General features: G+C 34.4%; 4 protein-coding genes across 6 annotated transcripts in view; all 4 read right to left on the bottom strand.

The window, feature by feature from the left end:
* Positions 1–749: 749 nt before the first annotated feature.
* Positions 750–5378, bottom strand: LOC105140066 (uncharacterized). 2 transcript variants are annotated; one of them, XM_011046746.1, is made up of 12 exons: positions 5190–5378; positions 4636–4815; positions 4307–4534; positions 4057–4143; positions 3829–3917; positions 3607–3733; positions 2612–2712; positions 1655–1783; positions 1480–1578; positions 1325–1382; positions 1167–1242; positions 750–1079 (listed from the first exon to the last, which is right to left on the bottom strand). In XM_011046746.1, exons 6-12 carry the CDS (start codon positions 3662–3664, stop codon positions 911–913), a joined length of 690 nt encoding a protein of 229 aa, XP_011045048.1. In that variant the 5' UTR covers positions 3665–3733; positions 3829–3917; positions 4057–4143; positions 4307–4534; positions 4636–4815; positions 5190–5378; the 3' UTR covers positions 750–910. The 2 variants fall into 2 exon arrangements, 1 of the variants encoding a protein (XP_011045048.1); XR_845119.1 differs by lacking the exons at positions 750–1079; positions 1167–1242; positions 1325–1382; positions 1480–1578 and adding an exon at positions 1919–2040 and having other exon boundaries at positions 1661–1743.
* A 5699-nt stretch (positions 5379–11077) lies between these two features.
* On the bottom strand, positions 11078–15749 carry LOC105140067 (putative disease resistance protein RGA3). Its single transcript, XM_011046747.1, has 4 exons — positions 15625–15749; positions 12614–15584; positions 12354–12469; positions 11078–11331 (listed from the first exon to the last, which is right to left on the bottom strand). Exons 1-2 carry the CDS (start codon positions 15718–15720, stop codon positions 12630–12632), a joined length of 3051 nt encoding a protein of 1016 aa, XP_011045049.1. The 5' UTR covers positions 15721–15749; the 3' UTR covers positions 11078–11331; positions 12354–12469; positions 12614–12629.
* An 816-nt stretch (positions 15750–16565) lies between these two features.
* On the bottom strand, positions 16566–18383 carry LOC105140068 (putative pentatricopeptide repeat-containing protein At1g10330). Its single transcript, XM_011046748.1, has one exon. The coding sequence runs from the start codon at positions 18287–18289 to the stop codon at positions 16868–16870; it is 1422 nt and encodes a 473-aa protein (XP_011045050.1). The 5' UTR covers positions 18290–18383; the 3' UTR covers positions 16566–16867.
* A 244-nt stretch (positions 18384–18627) lies between these two features.
* Positions 18628–20941, bottom strand: part of LOC105140069 (uncharacterized) — a 7347-nt gene continuing 5033 nt past the window's right edge. The window contains exons 15-19 of one of the 2 annotated variants that reach the window (XM_011046750.1): positions 20914–20940; positions 20461–20533; positions 20171–20365; positions 19916–20009; positions 18628–19524 (exon numbers count right to left, since the gene is read on the bottom strand). In XM_011046750.1, coding sequence (XP_011045052.1) covers positions 18791–19524; positions 19916–20009; positions 20171–20365; positions 20461–20533; positions 20914–20940 — 1123 coding nt within the window. In that variant the 3' untranslated portion in view covers positions 18628–18790. Of the gene's footprint in view, positions 19702–19915; positions 20010–20170; positions 20366–20460; positions 20534–20913; position 20941 lie in introns of both variants that reach the window. The other variant, XM_011046749.1, reaches the window with a different exon arrangement.

The following is a 20941-nucleotide window of genomic DNA, read 5'->3' as shown; positions in this document are numbered from 1 at the left end:
TGTAAGCTGGCCCGAACACTCACCTTAATAAAAAAATAAAAAAAAATAAAAAATAAAGAAAACCCCTAAAATCACGGCATGATCAAAGGAGAAAGAAAAGGATGGGACAAAGAAGGAAGAAAGTAGGGGCCAGTCGCCAGTATTGAAGAAAAGCTAAAAGAACCATGTTTATGACAAAGGACCGGGTAATCCAAGAAACCAATAGATCATCGCCACATGTTCACCCTTATCTCCACATGTTCACCTCAAAAGCTAATAGATGGTCGTCACGTGTTCAACTCTATCTACCCCCTAGAAAAGGATAGAAAGTAGGAGAGAGAAAGGTTAAAAAGGAAAGACAGAAATAAAAAAAAGGACGTGGAAAGAAAGTAAGGTCCTGTAGGGGGCCGGTATTGTAGAAAATAGGAGATGAAAATTAGTATGAAAAAGAGGATGATAGAGTCGTTGTCCATATCATAGTGGTTTTTATAATTATATTTAATTTATATAAATATTAAATTAATATATTCTTAGTATTTTATATGATTTAAAAAATATGTGTATAAAAAACTATTTTAATATATTTTTAAATAAAAAATATTTTAAAAAGTATATGTCACAGTACCAAATTATATTATAAATTAAAAAAATGGGGTTTTATGTTCATTAGTACTTACTTAGAGTCATTTAATTGTGGACAAAAATGGTGTATTTTTTGAAAATTTTTAATTTTACACTTGATTTTTTCCCTTTTTCGAAATGGACGAGAAGGAAGAAGCAATTGTCATTGCAATACTGTTAAGGGGTTATTGGATCGTCTAATTCAGGCAAATTTAAGTGGTATCCATCGATAATTTGAGAAAGCCGCCAAGATAAAATAAATAAGGGATTAGTTTTACAGTTGTTAACAAGTTATTCTTAAGATTCTCATTTATGCTACTTTGTCAGAAAAAAATGGAACCATGCAGACCTGGATTCCAAGTATTTTGTCATTATTCCCTAACTCGACTAAAATCTGCCTCGGCTTTGCCTCCACGTCAGAATCAACTGGTGTGTCATTGATCCACTGTGCATTTTCTGATGGCCCCTCAGCAATCTTCCTGGCAATTGAATTTCAAGTTCAAATAGAGATGAACAATAAACGAAGACATTATACAAATTGGCACATTGCTCTAGATAGACTTTACTCTTGCAGAACAGATTCGGCAAATGGTCTCATAGTATCATGATATACTATGTGAGCATCCAACGTGGTAGAAAGTCCTAAACCCAAATCAAAGGAAAAGTAAAGAAAGGCAAAAGTTTTCTCATTAACTGCTACCAGTGTAAAAATTTTATTACTGACGTCTCAGAAGACCAATAACCCGTGAAAATATTACCATATCACCAGGGAATGCATCAATCTGAACCAACAATTGTTAATAAATATTCATGAAATTGCCAACAAACAGATCAAGAAACATATTGATAGAAGTAGAACGATGTGATAGAAGGACTTGCTGGATTAAATCGTTTAACTTCCTTTTGGCTGAGATTCATCTTTTCCTGTAGCACCTTCATGTTTCTTGCTCTTTGCTCTCCCAAAGATTTGGCATATTCCTTTACAGAAACACAGTAAAAGATTGGAATCCCTGGTATCAAAATAGAACTCTAAAAGCAGGCAGTGCATACTTACAGCAGCTTCACTTGCAGATGTTGATGTGCGGAAGAAGACACTGATAAAATCCATAGCTTGCTCAGGAAAGTCCAGGCGCAGCTTAAGTCCCATTTCAGAAAAGGAAGACAAAAGAGCAACATGGTCCCCATGCAAGAGAAAGCATAGTATTTATTTTATAATGAAAAAATAAACAAAAATAGAAAACAATATAAACAGATATGAGTGATGACAAAACCAAAAATATTGTGCTCAATTGAAAGATTATGAAAGATTTTCACAAACCTCAGCGGTAGCAAGAAACATTTTAGCTAGTGATTGTTTCATAGAGCTTGATATTCTCTTTGTCAGCCCAAAGTCAAGCAAAATTGGACGATGTGGAGGTTCTTTGCTCACCAGAAAATTACCTGCACCACAACCAATATAAAAGCATTCAACAGAGTAAACTGATTCTGATTTAGGGTGCAACTAGGGAGAATAGGATAGAAGAAAGGGTAGAGCAACGTGCATAAGAGAAATGGGAGAAAGAACATATGTTTTGATTTTCGATTTCAGACCCGTAATCAAATTTCATTCATTGAAATAGCTCCCTGAAAGCATATTGCAGGTGTTATATAAACATCAACGATGGTGTCATCAACATGCATGTGTTTTACTTGGGTATATGGTATAGACATTCACGATGGTGTCATAACTACATAATTCATTTTCCTCCTCTCCACTCTGACCAGGCTTCAGAACGACATAAAAATGTTCATTTTTCACCCACATGATTCTTTTTGTAAGAATGGTAGTTAACTGTCAGGGCTCAGAAATGTCAATGAAGATGCCTGCAATGAGTCCTTTAATATTTGTTCCAGACAGTGAGAAATGTTAATAAAATTCCTACGACAAGATATATTTTTAGGATTTCATCATATTGCACCTGCACTCAAGCAAGCAACTTTGTTATATCAAAACATGAGAGCAAAATGATACCTGAATAACCTCTGGAATCAAAACATCCACTTGATTGATGGGCTTGTTGCTATCATATTTGCTTGTGCAGCCAAGATTTTGAGACACGGTTCTGGTATTCTCTACAAATACAATAGACCAGCATCAGTAAGAGAGAAAGGTACACTGAACAGTAGAGAAACACAATGACGTACTTGATAAGAAAAACAGTAAGAGAATATAAATGGAGGAAGAGATTAAAGAATTTAAAATTCCTTGCATTGTCTCTGCACAGTGTTAATAACTAGATTGGTAATGTCCTGCATTGAATTCAGTATAGTGAGTTGGAGTTTCACTTTCATGAACATGCTAGAAAATGGCTGAATACACAGTTGCCAACCATCACTTTCATCTCTACAATATCCAAGCTCACCACTGCAACATAGCGCCAATGCTAATGCTTCCATTAGCACTAACAGCACCATGCCAAAGTCTTCACATGAGTTGCCACCAAATCACCGCTACAACCATGCCACTGCCATTGCACTGCTACCAAAAGAGTACCACACTGCCTTGACCACTGTCATTAAAGTTACCCTCACATTGCCACCATCATTGCTGCTGCCGCCACCCTCATTGCACCATATCCATCAAGCCAAGCTGTTGCCTCCACATTCAAAGACTATATATACAACCACTAAAATCCAAATATGATCACCACAACTGCCACCATCAATTATCCTCACTGCTGACACCACACAACTATCATCCCATTCACTTCATTGATTCAATAAAAAATTAAGATGCTGCACTTGGTATGGATTCTAAACATGATCAGATTTAACTGTCCCAATGATTGGATTGCATTATCATTATTTCAAGCTCCTGATATGAATCTCAAATCTCAATACCCTCATCCAGACCCATCCAGAACTCACATTTATTATCTATTGGTTGTAAAAGAACATAAAATAGCAATTTTGTGATGTCATAGAGAGAATTTCATCAACAGAAATATTGCAAAAGACAAAGTTTACCTGCTTCGTGATTGAAGTCGAGTTCTTTTGGAGCTTCTTTGCACCATTCATCGATCATAGGGCTGAAGTTATACTGCGGTTCTGCCCATGCTATCCAGTCAACAATGGATTCTGCATCCTTTAAATCCTGCAAAAAAAAGAGGCATGCAAAATAACCATAAGGACTGAAACATTTGCTTTCCGATGAAGCATCTCAAAAGCCAAACTCCAAAGAATTTCCACCTCCCATATGATTTTTTGATGTCTTCATGTTGAACTTTAACAACCACCTTCTGCCCATCAATTAATGTCGCATGATGGACTTGTGCAATCTGCATAGAATATAACATGAGAACAACAAGATTATTCCAACATGTACACACCTTGTGAGAACAAGAAAATCAAAATTTCAATCCTAAATGAGCATCCGCACTAACTTCCTAGCACAGACATATAGTCTAAGGATCTTACTGATGCTGTCGCCAGAGGATTTTCGTCAAAATCCAAGAAAAGCTCCTTCGTGGATTTCCCTAGTTCTTTCTCTATAGTGTGGCGAACCTGTGCAAACAAAAATTTTAACATAACCAGCCAATGAGAAACATGGCCTGAAAATAAACGCTAGCATTATGAGATAAAAACTAACCAGAAACATCAAGTCAACAAAGTCACATTGAATCACATGAAGACTTCCAAATCTATTAGAAAAAGACTAAAACAAAACCTCTTGAAACGGACGAGGAGGGAGAGAGTCCTGCAACTGCTTGAGAATTGAAATGAAAGCAGAAGGAAGCACATCAGCACGTGAGGACAAATACTGTCAAAGTTTCACCCACAAACCTTCCAACTCTACCATCAAATTAAAAAGACGCTTAGCATTCCGCTCATGGGCCTTCTTCCACAATGCATCACTTTTCGGTTTCTTCATGAATTTCTCTCTTTTCTGTAAAGCCTTCAGTATAAAAAAAGACAACCACCACAATCAGCATAAGCAATAAACATCACTCAAAATAAATAACTCGTAATCAGATTTTCAATACGGTTGATCCGTACCTTATAATCGATGTAAATTATCATGGCCAATGTAAATACTTTCGCACGTCTCCTGTAAATGTTCCCCACCCCATCTCTAACACACAAATATATATACATATATATATATAGCTAATAGCAGCTAAAATTTCACTCCCCGCCTCTTTCACTGCTTAGTCCAACCAACTCCCTGCAGCGTACCCGAAAAAACATCACAGAATCAAATCCTAATATTCTTTTTTATTTTTATTTTTTGAGAATGCATGATTACAATAAAGTATAAAAATCTTCCAGCCTACCAATACCACATAGGCATAGCCTTATTTCTTCACAAACTAATTAATAATTGTTCGCATTATTACTAAGAAATCAAATTTTTTATATCAAATTGTAATTTTACACTCTAATTGCGAGAATTGTAAAATTAAAGGCAAATTACAATCAAATTGAACAAAAAAAAAATCAAAAGATACCTGATTACAACAGTAGTCTTTAAGTATCAGTAAGATAATAGTGATTAAAAACACAAAATCTAGGTTCAAAATTTGAGAATTTAGAAAAGAGAGAGAACCTACCTGAAGTTACAGGAAGAAAAGTTTGAACAGACAGCAAGACAGTCGGGGAGAGAAAGAGAGGTAAGTAAGGGAGGAATGCGCGAAAATTCTTCGAAACGACCGCCAGTAGATGTCGTTTTCAAATTAAAGGAATCTGGATGAGACAAACCCGTGCTGTTGAAATTTTGATTCCAACTTCTGACCACGTATTTGTTGACGTTAGGTTTTTTTAAATGATTTAGATATTCAGTATTAATGATTCAATAAAATCGGGTTAAAACTCGAAATCGATCAAACTCACTCGGTCAAAATTATAAAATTAATCTGATTTTATTGATTTTAACTAAATTTAACTTATTTCAAGTTTTAATCTAATTTGATATGTTATATATATATTAACTCCTAAAATTATGAGATTTTAAGAGTTAAGTCGTGATTTTAACAACCTTAAGTTTATCTATGATTTTTCAAATACTTTATTAATCGGTTAATTAATTAAGTGGTTGAACTATGATTTTTCAAGTCGTTCAGCTTTATCGATACATAAACGCAGGAGGAGGGTCGCATGCGTTGTTGGCCCATGCTACCAATTGGACCCCTTTATTGAAATTTGAAGCTGGAAATTCCTTGCTGGTCCCCCAAGTTAAGGAATTGCAAATTGCTTGCATCTTTAATCGTGTTTTGAACTTTCACCGGATGAGATTGTATTCTTGCAGTCTTTATTTTTAAATAATTTTGTATGTTAATGTTAAAACTTAAAAAAAAATAAAAAAAATTAATATATATTTTTTAAAAAATAAAAATAAAAATATCACGTAACTCAATATCAAACATATATTTTCGTACAATAATACAATTGCAAATGTTACGGCTCAGTTGTGCTTAGATTCCTTATTTTTATTGGAAATTCACCATTAAAAAAAATTACATGTTAATAAGAATTTAATGGGTTGTGACATACACTAAATCCTCAATTTCCTTTTTTCCTTAACATTTTAAAGGGGCTTTGTTTTCAAGTTATGTTATTGATTAATTTATGTAAAAAATTGAAAAGAACAATAAAACCATTCGATCGATCTCTTTATTTTAAAGGTAATCAGAGTTTTTTATATAAAAAAATATAGAGAAATAATCATTTAGATGATAATTAAATATTAATATGATAATGATGACACATCAATTTGATATCTTGAGCATCAATATAACATGTGAAAATAAACCATGAATATAACATGATCTCTACTTTCTTCACTTATCATGCCGGATCATTGTATTAATTGAGTCTCGATGTTGATAAGAAATTTTCATTTATTCATGAGTTATTGGAGATAATTAAATCAAATTATTAAAATAAAAATAAATTAATTAGCAAAAAATATTAGTTACTTTTATACTGCGAAGCTGATAAATAGGTATAAAATCAGATGTAAATTCAATTACATTAAATTCACTACTCTATAATGTTGATTCGAGAAGTGATATATTTTAATGATCTAATTATATTAGAAGGTAGCATATTAATAATTAATTTTAAGAGGTGTAATTTAACTAATTAGATTTTATATTTATTTTTAAAAAATTATTAATTTAAATTTTATAAATTTTAAAACTACTAGAAATTTATAACATCATTAACTCTAGAGGTAGAAAAATTCACTTTTCATTTTAATCTTTAAGTTTCTATTTATTTATATGTTGAACACAAATATTATCTCTTAGTTATTTATTTAACAAATCTCATAATATTAAAAAATATACTTATATTAAAGCCTTCTTTCTTGGGATTTGAAATTAATTTAGAATTCTCCAACGAGAGCTTAGCGTTAATAAATTAGTTAGTAACAGTAAAAACACAAAAACATATATTTTTTTTTAAGTATAATCCATCGACAAGTTTCAAAAACCTCTGCATATTCCAACCCAACCCATGCTGGGGCACCGAAAAGCGAGCGTCCATCAATTTTTGATTAGGCCAACTTACTGATTTGTCATCGGTCTAGCCTACAAGTTCAGGTGGTCTCCTACGTCACTAGATTTACTAGATAGGTGGAATGTGAAATGTCTGTGTCCCACTAATATATATATATATATATATATATATATATATTTTAAATATTTTTTATTTAAAAATATATTAAAACATTTTTTTAATTTAGTTTTGATATAAACATATTAAAACATTTTAAAAATATAAAAAATTATTTTGAATCTAAAAAACTCTAAAACTTTTCGAAAACACAATTCAACCGCAATATTAACAAGACATTCTCTTAAAAAAATTTAAAATTTATCTCATGCACGCAAACATAATAATTACACAATATAAACACATTCTTAAAAGGTAACCCTCACAAGTATAATCAAACTGGAATCTATTAGTAACCTTTGAAATCCTCTTGCTCGATTTGATTCGGAGTTTAAAATGGAACAATAAGGAAGGAGTTAACCTTGTATGATCATCTACTTGTTATGTCTAAAGAAACAAAGAAAATTAGCAAAAACATGTGATTTGAATAAGAAAATTTTTTAAATACTAAGATGACAATATATTTGATAATATTAAGATAATGATATATTGATTTCTAATCAAAAATTCAAAATATAACACATATTAAATGATATTTTTTAAATACTAAGATGACAATATATTTGAGACAACAATATATTGAATCAGCACGAATCAACCTAGTTTGACCAACTAAACTCATAATCAAGGTTATGAGATTATGATAACCCTATAAATCATAAAAAAAAATAAAAAAATTAGAATGCTTAATTCTCAATTAACTTTATTCTAAAAAAACAAATAAAAAGAAAAATATTTGAATAATAAAAAGAAAAAAAACAAACTTAAATGAACTTAAAATAACCTATCAATTCCATGATGCTGCACCTTATTAAATTTAATAACTTTTTATCTCTAAAATTATTCTTTATTTAATTATAGAATCATGTGCTTATGACTCCTTTTTGTATCAAATAACCAATTTTTTTTTTAAGGATACACATAATGGATTGAAAAAATAAAGAACAACATAACTTTTTTCAAATAAAAAAAAGAAGAAGAAGAAGATATGATTTCATAACAAAAGAATTCCAATGGTGTTCAATAAATAAATAAAAATTATTTTTTAGATCATCTACTTGAATTGATCAAAGTGTAAAATATATGGTAAAAATAAGAAGGGACCGAAAGAGGAAAAAAAAAAAAAAAGGAAGTCAATTGTGTGCGGGCTTTAGCATATGGTCCATTAGAAAAAGGCATGACCTAAAAGGTGCAAGAAAAAAAACTATTAACCGCTTTATTTCATTGGTGTTTCCTCATAAAAATACAGCATATAATTTTGTCGGTAATTGTTTATAAATAGTAAAAAAACTATTTTAAAAAAAAAATTCAATTAAAAAAATTCGTATGACTAACTTTTATAATGACAAATAAACACATGAAAATTTAAAAAGTAATCTCCCGAAAAATGAATTTTAGAAAACAAACATAGTTTAAATTGAAAACTTACATATTACTTAACTAGTGTAGATAAAATTTCTACTACTCAGGTCATTTAAGTTTTAAAAGTATTTTTTTATTTTTTTAAATTAATATTTTTTTAATATTTTTAAATAATTTTAATATGCTGGTATTAAAAATAATATTTAAAAAAAATAAAAAAATTATTTTAATATATTTTTTAATAAAAAATATTTTAAAAAACAACTACAAGTATAATTTTAAATACACACTCTTAAACTTCAATTTTATCTAGCAAATTAATTTATGCTCTCAAAAGTCAACATGCATGTTGCATAAAGAATCAATAGCTATAAAATAAACAAAAGTAATCCAATAGCTATTAACATATAGCATAAAAAACAGAGAGAAGAAAAAAGATGTTAAAGACACGTCGAATTTCTGATAATAATAAATTCATAGAAAAGCCACCTGTGAAGACAATAGTTATAAGCATAGGCGGAGGGGTGTAGATGGCTGAGATGGGCTGTAGCGCAGGCAGAGAAAAAAATCAGTATCCAAAATTTTAATTTACATATACATGCAGTAATTAAATGCAGCAATTAATAAGTTCTAAAAAAAGTTGTTTTAGTGCTCTAATGGGTCTAAATTAATTTTTTCTAAATATATTTTTATAAAAAAAACCCGTCATTAATATTCTCATAAATATTATTTAGAATGGTAAAATAATTCTTACCAAACAATCAAAATGCATAACTCGGTAAAACTCTAGTTGAAATATTGAATTTTTTATTAAGTTTTTATATAAATAATTTATCTTTTATTCAATAAATTGATAAGAATATCTTCATAAACAAATAATAACATTATTAGATTGGTGTGATTCATCATAAGAATTTTTAGAATATATCTACCATTTTTGAATTATATCGAGGATTAATTAAAATAATTAAGTCACAGTAATATCATTTGATTGACAAGTTGATTCATTTTATTTTGACTTTATTTATTTTCATTGCCACCGTAAAGCGAGCATTTTCAACATAAAACATGTTAAAACTGCGTTTTGTCATAAAATAAAAAATAAATTTTTAGCATATTTTATGATGATTTATATTGAACGAGAGTTTGCTGAAGATATTGATTCGGATTAGATCATTAATGAATTTTATTCCGTAAAATATAGAAAGGTGCAATTTCGATAATATAATTTATTTTTAATTTTTAATTTTATATACTTTAAATTTGAATTAAAACTTTATTATTAACTTGAAATTTTTTATATGTATAAGTTAATAATTAATCTTGAAAAATAATTTATATATATCTGCTTGACAGCCCACAGGAAAAATTCCTGTCTTCGCTGTTGGTTATAAGACTTAATCCGAAAGAAAAGGATCATTAAACGGATCAACATGCCTTCAAATGATTAAACAGGGAGGATACCTCAATGATCTCGCTACTGACAAGATTGACGACAAGCATCATCACTAACTTCTCAGTATTTTCAGCATAGTCTAATTAATTTGAATTTAGAAAACTCATCCACTCCTCACTGAGAAACAAGAAATTTTGGTGAACACTAACGTCACCTCTGATGCAGTTTTACACAGCAGTACATTTACATAAAGCTAGAAATTCTGGAACCTAACAAAATGAGTGCTGAGATTCTGAAAATCCTAGGTTGTAGGAGACAACTGCCTCAGTTTTGCCTGTAAGATTGCCCCTGCTTCATCTACTACAGTCTTCTTTAAGCTCAATATTAGAAGCTTATTATCTTTTTGCAAGCAGCTGGTACAAAAACCAAATAAAATTGACCGCCTACCAATTTTCAAGTAAGATACATTGAAATGATACAGTCCAGATTGCTCTTTCTACCCTACAGAAAAAACCAAATTTTTTAACTATCTAATCTACCTGATCGACAAAGTAAATGATACTGATTCAACCCAGATTGTTCTTCCTACCTTAAGCTAACCAATATGACTGGGATTTTGTCTTGTCAAATTAATTATAATTTAATACTCTTAGTTTACAAAAGAGAAATAGTATTTATAACATAAAAATAATTAAATAATTCTTAGATCATGGTTGATTATAATTAATTTAATGGTATGTTTTGTACCACAAACGAATTCCCTCGTCAAACTCTCCATCCTATCTACTTGTTTTTAAATCTTTTTATAATTTTTAAAATAAAAAATCAAAATGAAATGAAGAAAATATGAAATTGACAACAATTAACGTGGAATATAATCATAAGACATTCAAACAACATTTTTTAAGAAAATGCAGTTGAAAGTCATGTTTACTGTAAGCAACAGCAGAACAGGAAGAAAAAAATTAATAAAAAAAAATAAAGAGAGAGAAGATAAAAGAAGGGAAAGGAGACGATAATTTTACGTGGACAACCCTCTCAAGATGAGGGGAAAAACCACGGGACAATCACGGAAACACTATTATTAATTTATATGCTAAGGTAACAACTTTTTTTTCTTTTATAATGTACAGATAATATTCAAACAATTATAAGAAACAGAGAGAGGGCAACAACAATAAGTAAAGAAATAAAAAGAAGCAAAGTCAGAAACAATATAATTAATTAATTAATTAAAGGATATATACACATCTCCTCCTCCTCCTCCTCCGATGGATTTGAGCGCTGTGATTATTTCTTTTCCCCATGTTGTCGGGCGCCTGCAATAGGAAATTGATGGATGATATATGCTCTTAATTCATCGATGAAAGCTATTATTCTCTTATTAAAATTAATTATACAGTAAAACCACACGTTCGTACTTATTAGATGAAGATATTGTCTACTTAATGGATATATACTAAAGTAGGCAATTAATCCAATAGGAACACCCAAAATAAACAAACAAATAAATAAATAAATAAAAGAGGAAGTTAGCTCCTAATTACATATATAGAAGTTACCTGCAGCTATTTATCTATTGTCGTATTAAACCTTGCCAATAATTAGGAAACTCCTGCCAATTAAAAGGAGAAATTAAGTAGAAGATCAGTTTCCTAAAATTATACATAAAAGTGCAACCCTTTTCTATTATTAAATAAATAGATAAAAATAATGTGACGTCAGATTTAATTATAAAAGAACACTTTACCTCATCTAATCTGTGGGTATTACATAAATTCGATGTTTGGGGTATGAGAGGCGTTGGGCCAGCCCTTTCCTCCTCCTTCGAATTGCGCTTCTATAATTGGGCTGTTAAAGATTATCAGTTGCTCTAGAGTTGTTGACTGGAGCACGTAATCCGGAAGTGCTTTCAATTTCGGGCACTGCACAATTGTCAAGGAACGAAGAGATGGCATTATGATTGAATTGAAGATGTTCGTTTTATCTTCATTTCCTCCTCCTCCTCCTTCCCACTCTTCCCACTCTCCCATACCCCCAAATAAAAGACTTTTCAACTTGGGGAACGCAATAATAGCACTTGACGATGATGATGATGTCTTTTCTCCAATACTAATGTCACCATCCTCCCCATTAACTCCCAATCCCAAGAATTCACGCCCCACCCTCTGCACGCGTTCCATGGCAACACGAAAGATGACTATACAGTTGAACTAGGAAATTGATGGATGATACACTTACTTCATCAAAGCTATTGTTCTTTTATTAAAATTAATTATACAGCTCCTAATTACATAAATAAAAGAGGAAGTTAGTTCCTAATTACGTACATAGAAGTTACCTGCAGCCAATTATCTATTGTTGCTGTTCTTTCTCGTATTAAACCTTGCCAATAATTAGGCATCTCTCGCGTTCTCGTATTAAACCTTGCCAACAATTAGGGAGCTACTAACAGTACTGCCAATTAAGAGGAGAAATTAAGTAGAAGATCAGCTTCCTAAAATTATACATAAAAGTGCAACCCTTTTCTATTAATTAATATATACATAGATACAAAAGAATGTCATGTCAGATTTAATTAATTATAAAAGAACACTTTACCTCATCTAATCTGTGGTTATAAACGAATAATTCTGATGTTTGGGGTATGAGAGGCGTTGGGCCAGCCCTCTCCTCCCGCTTTGAATTGCGCTCCTATAATTGGGCTCTCATTGATTTCCAAGTGCTCTAGAGTTGTTGACTGGAGCACGTAATCCGGAAGTGCTTTCAGTTTCGGGCACTTCCAAATTTCCAAGGAACGAAGAGATGGCATTATGATTGAATTGAAGATGTTTGTTTTATCTTCATTTCCTCCTTCTCCTCCTTCCCACTCTTCCCACTCTCCCATACCCCAAAAGAAAAGACTTTTCAACTTGGGGAACGCAATAACAGTATTTGACGACGATGATGATGTCTTTTCTCCAATACTAATGTCACTATCCTCACCATCCTCCCCATCAACTCCCAATCCCAAGAATTCACGCCCCACCCTTCCCACACATTCCATCCCGCATACGGTTAATTCTTCAAGAGATGGCAACTTCCCCAAAGCAGGCAGTTTCTCAATCTTCTCCCAATACCTGAGTATAACAACCCTTAGCTTATTAATCCAACTAGGAAACACTGGGATGACTCCTTCGTAACCACGTATCTCCAAAGATTCTAAGTTTGGAGGGGTCATGGGTTCTAAGGCTTCAAGGACTTCATCATCGTTAATTTTCTCCCTGTCTGTCCTCGATCCAAACCATAAACGTAAATGAGTGAGGTGTTTCTTGCTCTTAAGTTCTGCTTTCTTAACCTCATCACGATCTTTCACATCTCCCAACCATCTTATCCTAAGAGATCCTTCAAGGTGGTTCAAGTTTCTCAAATCCCCAATATTAGACACTTCACCACTACCACTCACGTGGAACTCATCTAATTCCTGAAGAGAACTTAACTTCTCAACTCCTCTCATCTTTACAAACCACGAGTCAGCCCCATAATTAGCAACACTGAGATGTCTTAATTTGACTAGTCTTCCTATGTTATCAGGCAGCCTTTCAAGTTTCCTACAATACGAGACATCTAAAGTTAGCATATTATACAATTCACACATCTCTTCAGGTAACTCCCTGATCTCATTACTAGACAAGTCAACATGCCTCAGGTGTATCAACTTTCCTATGTTGGATGGGACTTCTTCTATTCCACAGCTTGACAACTTCAATGTTCTTAGACAACTCAAATTAGCGATTAGTTTAGGTAAGGCTGCATTCATCGATGAAGGATAACCATCAACAATCAGGCTGCGAAGCTTTTTCAAACTATGGATGGTCGCAGGTAAGGGGTCGGTCTTATAATTTCTAAACACTACCATGGAGTGTCGGACATCTCTAGAAAAAGAGTCTATCTTCGACTCTGCCGCACCATCGATGTCTACACTAAAACATTCATTTTTTGTCAAACTCTGCGCAAAATCATGCACCATGTCATGCATCTTACATTCATAAATGCTGCCATCACCCTCGTCTTTCTCAAAATCTTGGAAGAAAGAGCGAGCAGCTAAGGCTTCGAAGCACTCACGACCCATTACTTCCATCTCTTTATTCTGTGTTTTCCGAAGGAAACCTTGTGCCATCCACAGTTTGATCAAAGCATCCCTCCCAAATCTGAAGTCTTTTGGAAAGACTGCACAATATGAGAAACACCGTCTCATATCAGAGGGCAGGTCATTGTAGCTCAACCATAAAGGAGCCAAAATTTTGCTTTCAGCTTCTTCAATCTCCCAGACATGGCTGTTCAAGACACTTTCCCACTCTTCTTTTCTACTTTTAAAGCGCAAAAGACTTCCTAGACTCTTTGCAGCAAGAGGCAAGCCTTTACACTTGGCTGCGATTTTTCTACCAATATCTTCTAAATTTCCTCTCTCTCTACTATTTTTATCAAAAAATGCAAGCTGACTGAACAGTGACCAGCATTCATCTGTAGAGAGAAGTTCTAGTTCTAAAATGTCAGTGCGTGAGGATCCCATGCAGTTTGCAACATTCCTATTACGTGTGGTCACCAAAATACTACTTCCATGCAAACAACCACACGTGAGGGAGTTTCTCAGTTGCTCCCACTTTGTGGAATCTTCATTCCACACATCATCTAGGACAAGCAGGAATTTCTTTCCCCTAATCAATAGTTGTATGTTTTCTAGTAAAGTCTGCGATTCGATTAAACCTGAGGCAGGACTCTTAAGAGCTTCAAGGATTGCTTTTGCAATCTTTGTCTCATCAAAGGGATCTGATACACAAACCCATATTCTCTTATCAAAGTGGGTCTCCACCTCAGGATCATTATAAACTAGTTGAGCAAGGGTTGTCTTTCCTATCCCTCCCATCCCTACTAGAGAGATTGTACGGAGGGCTTGTCCTTGACTACTCTCACTCAACAACATTTCCTTCACCCTGCCTTTATCCGTTTCTCTACCTTTCACTTCTGCTGCATCTATAAAAGAAACAGTTTTCCGATGATCATGCTGTTTAATTACAACTTCAGATGATTTGAAGTGGAACCTATTTTTCTCAATCACAATGCCATCTATTCTTTCATTCAGTTCTTTAATCTTAAGAGCAATATCACGACGCAAAGCAACTTCTCTAAAACGAAAGCAAGAGAAGATCATGAAAGAGCATACCTTCCTTGTATTCTTGCGGGGATGCTCATTTAACTTGCTTTGCGATTTTGCAATTGCAGTGCCCCACTCATCCAAAACATCATCCATGTCGTAAGATACATCTTTGAGCTGATCTAACCAATGTTTGACCAACTGATCCTTCAACTGTCTTTCCTCTGCATCGGCAAACACAGCTTGGATGGCCTGGAAATTGCTGGTAAGCTTTTTAACCTCGTTCTCGACACCAACGACGAGCCTCACTTCTTGTTGCACTTCCTGAATAATGATTGAGCTCAGCTGCTCCAAGACTACGGAAACAAGAGCATCAGCCATATTCTTCAGAACTAAGGAATGGTTGAGAGAGGATAAAACTGAAATAAAAGGATAATAAATTTGGAAATGTGCAATATAGGGAGTAATTGATTGGTTGAGAAAAGAGGAGAAATAAAAAAAGGGAGATTATGATTTGATGGTGCTTCATATGATCTATTACTTGATGTATATATAGTGCATTGGAAAAGGCCATGGAATCTTAATTTCATGTACTGAAGCAAAAGAACTTTGCTTTCATGATGGTTTTTGGGATGCTCGTCTTCCCCAAGAAATGCCCTTTATTCTTTCCTTTCGAGTTATCAGTTGAAATATTCCTATATTTACAAGAGCAAGCTAATCGTTCTTTTTTTACTTTGGATGGGAATTCTTTTCCCCCTTGTAGTCATTAAAATTGCTTATGGAAGGTATCATGAACAATGGCCAACTTAAACCATTCAATTTATACATTCTTTCGGGACATTATAGTTCAAGCAAGAATCTGATGCATGTGCAACAGCCATGTACGTAAACTGAGAGAAGGGGAACACGGATGGAATCTGATGCAAACGCAAAACTCTCCAGCCTACAGTTTGTTCTATGGTTTCTGAAACAACGTATCACTTACTAGAATTTCTTTCTTTGAATGGGAACTTGTTCCGCCAACTTTGTTGTAAAACCCTTGGTGTTGATCAAATTCCTCCCATTTTATTATCATTACTTTTATTTGATCTGATTGATCTCTTGCATGACAAAGTTTTGGAGGTGGCATGAATGGGAGGATGAAAAGTTTTTGTAAGGTTTTGCTAGATAACAAATAAAGCAGTGAAGAGAAATCCTAGACCCAGCAAACCTCCCAAAAACCTGTAGGTTCCTGATTTTCTTCAATTAAGTAACTTGTTCGATTTAAAGAAAAAAAATAAATCATAATTCCAGTCTTCACCATTTCTTTCCGCACACAGCGGCCAAAGAGAGAACGGGACTAATACAAATAAAGCAATCAGTTAAATCCAAGGGCCACCAGCATCCTTGAAGCCTGGGGGGCCCTGGCATCCATCAATCCAATTCTTCCATCAAATCCAAGCTGTATCTACTATAAGGAAGGGAGATGAAAGATCCCGCGATGAATTGCTGATATATATCAATAGTCTATCAAAATCTTATATTCAAACTGACAAGCTCTCAGCAAAGCTAACGTGGAAATAGGGGCGGCAGCAATTTTGTGACAGAAGTATCAACATGAAGTCCAGAACCCACTCATACAAGGAGAACCAGAAAGTTAAGCTTTGAGCTTTGCCTTGTGATTTCAATATGCTGTCATTATTATTTCTAAAGAGCAAAATTCAAGTGAATAAACTCCTGTTTCATATGCAATCAATCAAACTGCAGGCAGGAACCTTCCTACCTCTAGCCTCCACCATTGTTTTCCTTATATCAGCAGCAACACCCCATCTATTCACCCCAGCATGAATGCTAGATAAAGCCACATATTGACCACAATGCTGTGGCTGCAATTCAAGTAACCTGCTTCCCACTTCATTTCCCAAATCAATAGCTCCATGAATCTTACAAGCACCTAAAAGTGCACCCAAAACTGAAGCATCTGGCTCGAAAGGCATCCTCCTTATAAATTCACTAGCTTCCCTCAATAATCCTGCCCTTCCCAAAAGATCAACAACACACCCATAATGCTCCATTATTGGCACCAGGCCAAACTCACCAGCCATTGATTGAAACAACTCCAGCCCAATCTCTACAAGCTTGGCACGAGCGCAAGCAGTAAGTACAGCAATAAAGGTGACCTCATTTGGACACAAACCTTCCCCTTTCATCTTTTTAAACATGTCCAGAGCTTGTTCTTCTCTACCATTGTTAGCAAGTGAAGAAATTATAGCATTCCAAGTACAAACCTTTTTAACCACCATTTTGTTGTAAACTCTAATGGCATTACTCAAACAACCCACTTTTCCATAAAAATCTACCAATGATGTCCCAATAAAAACAGTAACAAAAACCTCATTCCTTACTATAGACCCATGTATTTGCTTCCCTATAGAAAGGACCCCTCTTTCATCTAAATTAGCGCATGATGATAACACACTAACATATGTGGCCTCATTGGGTTTAACAAAACAACACTTTACATCATCATGCAACATCATCTCCCTAAACAGCCTAATTGCCTCACCAAGAAGTCCATTCTTTGCAAACCCATTAATAACACTAGTCCACGAGACTACATCTCTCTTAGGCATGCTTTTAAAGAGACAACAAGCAGAACCCATGTCACCATTCTTCGCATAAGCATCTAGCATTGCATTATATTCAACAATACATGGGTGCGAGATTTCATCAAACACCTTGCAGGCATTAAGTAAGTCACCAAACTGCGAATACATACCCAACAATGATGTTTGTATAAAGGGGTCATAAAGAACCCCACGATTGATAGCTTGGGTGTGAAGGGAAGTGCCTATAGAGAGGCAAGAATGTGTGGCTGCTTTGATTATGGAAGGGAAGGTGTGGCTGTTTGGTGGGGTTTGGCGGGCAAGCATGAGAGCGAAGAGGTGAAGAGTTTTTTGGTGTTGTCCGAAATTGAGGTAGGCTCTTATTAGAGTGTTGTAAAGAAGGGTAGTTTTCCATTTGGAGTTGTCTTTAGGGCATGTGTTTGGGTTATAAAGGAGGCCTTTGGCTGTTATGAGGGAATGGATTTGTTTGACTTGGTTTTGGTGTTTGATAAAATGCTGGAGAAGTTGGAGTAGAAGTTCAGGCGGGGGTGGCGGCATGGCATTACTACAAGTTATGGGTTTCAAAGTTTTTGAGACTGTAAATTGCCATAAATCTAATGATTGTGGTTTTTCTAAAGTTGCCTTCCATGCTATTAAAAATAAAATTTGTTCTACAATATCAAGTTTATATTACCCTGTCTGAATTTCAAGAAAAGCAAGTTAAACCAACTTAATTTTAAATTATTATTTTGAAGTTAAAACCAAGTTATTTTTGTATTAAAAAAAAATTGACTAACAGACTAACTGTATGCCAACTTCTATCAAGCCCTAAATAACGCAACAGGCATCAATGAAAGACTAAAAACACATAAAGCAAATGTATCAAAGTACGCTTGGATGTTTATAAAACTCCTCGTATAACCTTATAAATGATAGCTGTAAATGTCTTACAATTTCCTATTGACACGATTGTATTCAGTATAAATAATTTATGTATTTTTGGGCTGAGGTTATCATGGATAGCACAGTACATGTTGACAATGAGAAGAGTCCTTGTCTTCAGTTAATCAGAGGTCTCGCTATGCTTAACTCTTCGTCGGGTGCAGTTTCACTAAGAACTGAGAACTCGTCTGGTAGCGGAACATTTAGCTCTGAACAAACAAACTGAATAATTCTTCTAGTTGCAGTCCCGAGTGACATTTTGTTCAAGGTAACTGCAATTGCGAACCTGCTTTTAATATCACAAAAACCTGTGGATCCACCCATACCCGAGTGCCCAAATCCATAAAAGGATCCATCACTTGAACTAAATCTCCTAAAACCTAATCCGAATTTCCCATTTGGCAGTACTAGATTCCTGTACTCACCCACGCCCATGAACTCATCATGAATTCTGGGGTTATTAAAAATCCTGATGGCATTATTTTGGCGAGAGTTTTTGCTGGCTGCAAAGCCTTTGGGTGGACTAGAATCACTGCTGCTGCCACCAGCGCTATCATTAGCAAGCCTGGTATACCCATCACTGTTACTTTCTCCACCATCCTTGAAATCTTTACTGTGATTCATCTTGAGCTCATAACCATTTCCTTTCTTCTTTGAAGCAGAACCCTCTGCCTTACTCTTCTTACCTTTCTGCTTTTTGGAGGTAATCTCTGAAGAAAATTTGGGAATGTGTGGGTGGGTACCAAGGGGTGGCTTCGACAAAGAGGAATGAGGTGGCGGGACCAGGCCTCCATCAACAAGAGCTGCATAGTAGCGTGCAAGAGCACGAGCTGAGCAATGTCCATTAGCACCTGGTATAATGGCGCGACGAACGTTCAGCATGTTAAACAAAGCAGGCACTGCAGTTACTAGTTGGGAAATGTTCTCTGGCTGGAAGGTGGAGGGAAGTTCAGGACGACTAGCAATTTTTGAGAGCTTGCTAAAATCATCTTTATCTAATGTCAGACACGCAAGTCGAGATTCCACACCTGGAGGAGACACATGACAAGCATTAATGTGCCAAACATGAAAAAAAACTTTGAATTTACAATTTGCAGGAGAATGATAACTCTACCATGGAAGGAAGGACAGGCAGATAGTATGACCACTTGAAAAAAAAAAAAAGCAATTGCATGGGCAAATCTTTTGTAGTATTTCTGCTAGCAAAGCAAGAACATTGAATACACAGACTTTAACAGATACCTGGAGGAATTCCAACATATAGCTCGCCTTCAATGTTGAGAGGTCGAATTATTGCTTCTTCAAGGATCTCCTGAAATTTCTTCCCAGAGGCGTGCTGTTTCATTAAAGCACATTATTAAAATGCAGGACAAAACAAGCTCCCTCCGAAAAAAGATGCAGATCAGACATTCCAATCATAAAGCAATTCAAAGAAAAAAATGCGGACATCAGCTTCGTGGTTCTTTCATGTTCAAACACTTGAACATGGGATTGTACCTCGATTATTCCACCACAAAGCCAGCCAAAAGACAGATAGTGATACAACTGCTCTTGGCCAGGTTCAGTCTCAGGTGCTGACATAGCAATCCGTTTCAGACATTCATCCCAGTCAGCCATTAGCAAAGGATTTTCTTCTCTGAGGTTGGCCAGAGCATTTTGCAAACCAGATGTATGATTAAGAACATGGTGGACCTAAACAGAAAAAAAATAAGATAAGTGAGCATACAAAGGAGCTTCAGGTGGTAATCTGAAAGGTTTAGCAGGTCTAGGGAAATAAACTTTCACACCTTGATGAGATTCTTTCCGTTTGATCCAAACTCTGGCCAAATATTAGCAATATTTTCATTGAGGTTCAGTTTTCTGCAAGACAACATGCGACTTTTTGTGACCAACCACAAAACACATTTTGCATTAAGTTTGCCTTAAATTACTACATACTGGGCAGAATTACTCATGCTAAAAATGATATCCTATCTAAGAACCGGCAAGGAGCTCAAAAGAAAAATCATCCAGTCATATAACCAAAATGCTGACATAGTTCATGCAGGATAAACACCAGTGCTTGTGTCGATATTGTTTTTAGGAAGCAGATCATGCATTCAGTAATCCCAGTGAAAGCTTACAACTACATGAAAATTAATCCAAAACAAAACTACATACAAAAATAAATATTTTGCCCAGCATTTCAGTAAATGATAACACACAAAAGGCTTTGCTTTCATACAATTACTGCTACATACCCATTGTCAACAAGCCAATGTAACATTG

This window comes from Populus euphratica, unplaced genomic scaffold (assembly GCF_000495115.2).
Source record: "Populus euphratica unplaced genomic scaffold, PopEup_1.0 scaffold100.1, whole genome shotgun sequence".
Classification (NCBI taxonomy): Eukaryota; Viridiplantae; Streptophyta; class Magnoliopsida; order Malpighiales; family Salicaceae; genus Populus; species Populus euphratica.
Note: the sequence above shows the minus strand (reverse complement) of the source record. Positions and strands in the feature narration are given on the sequence as shown.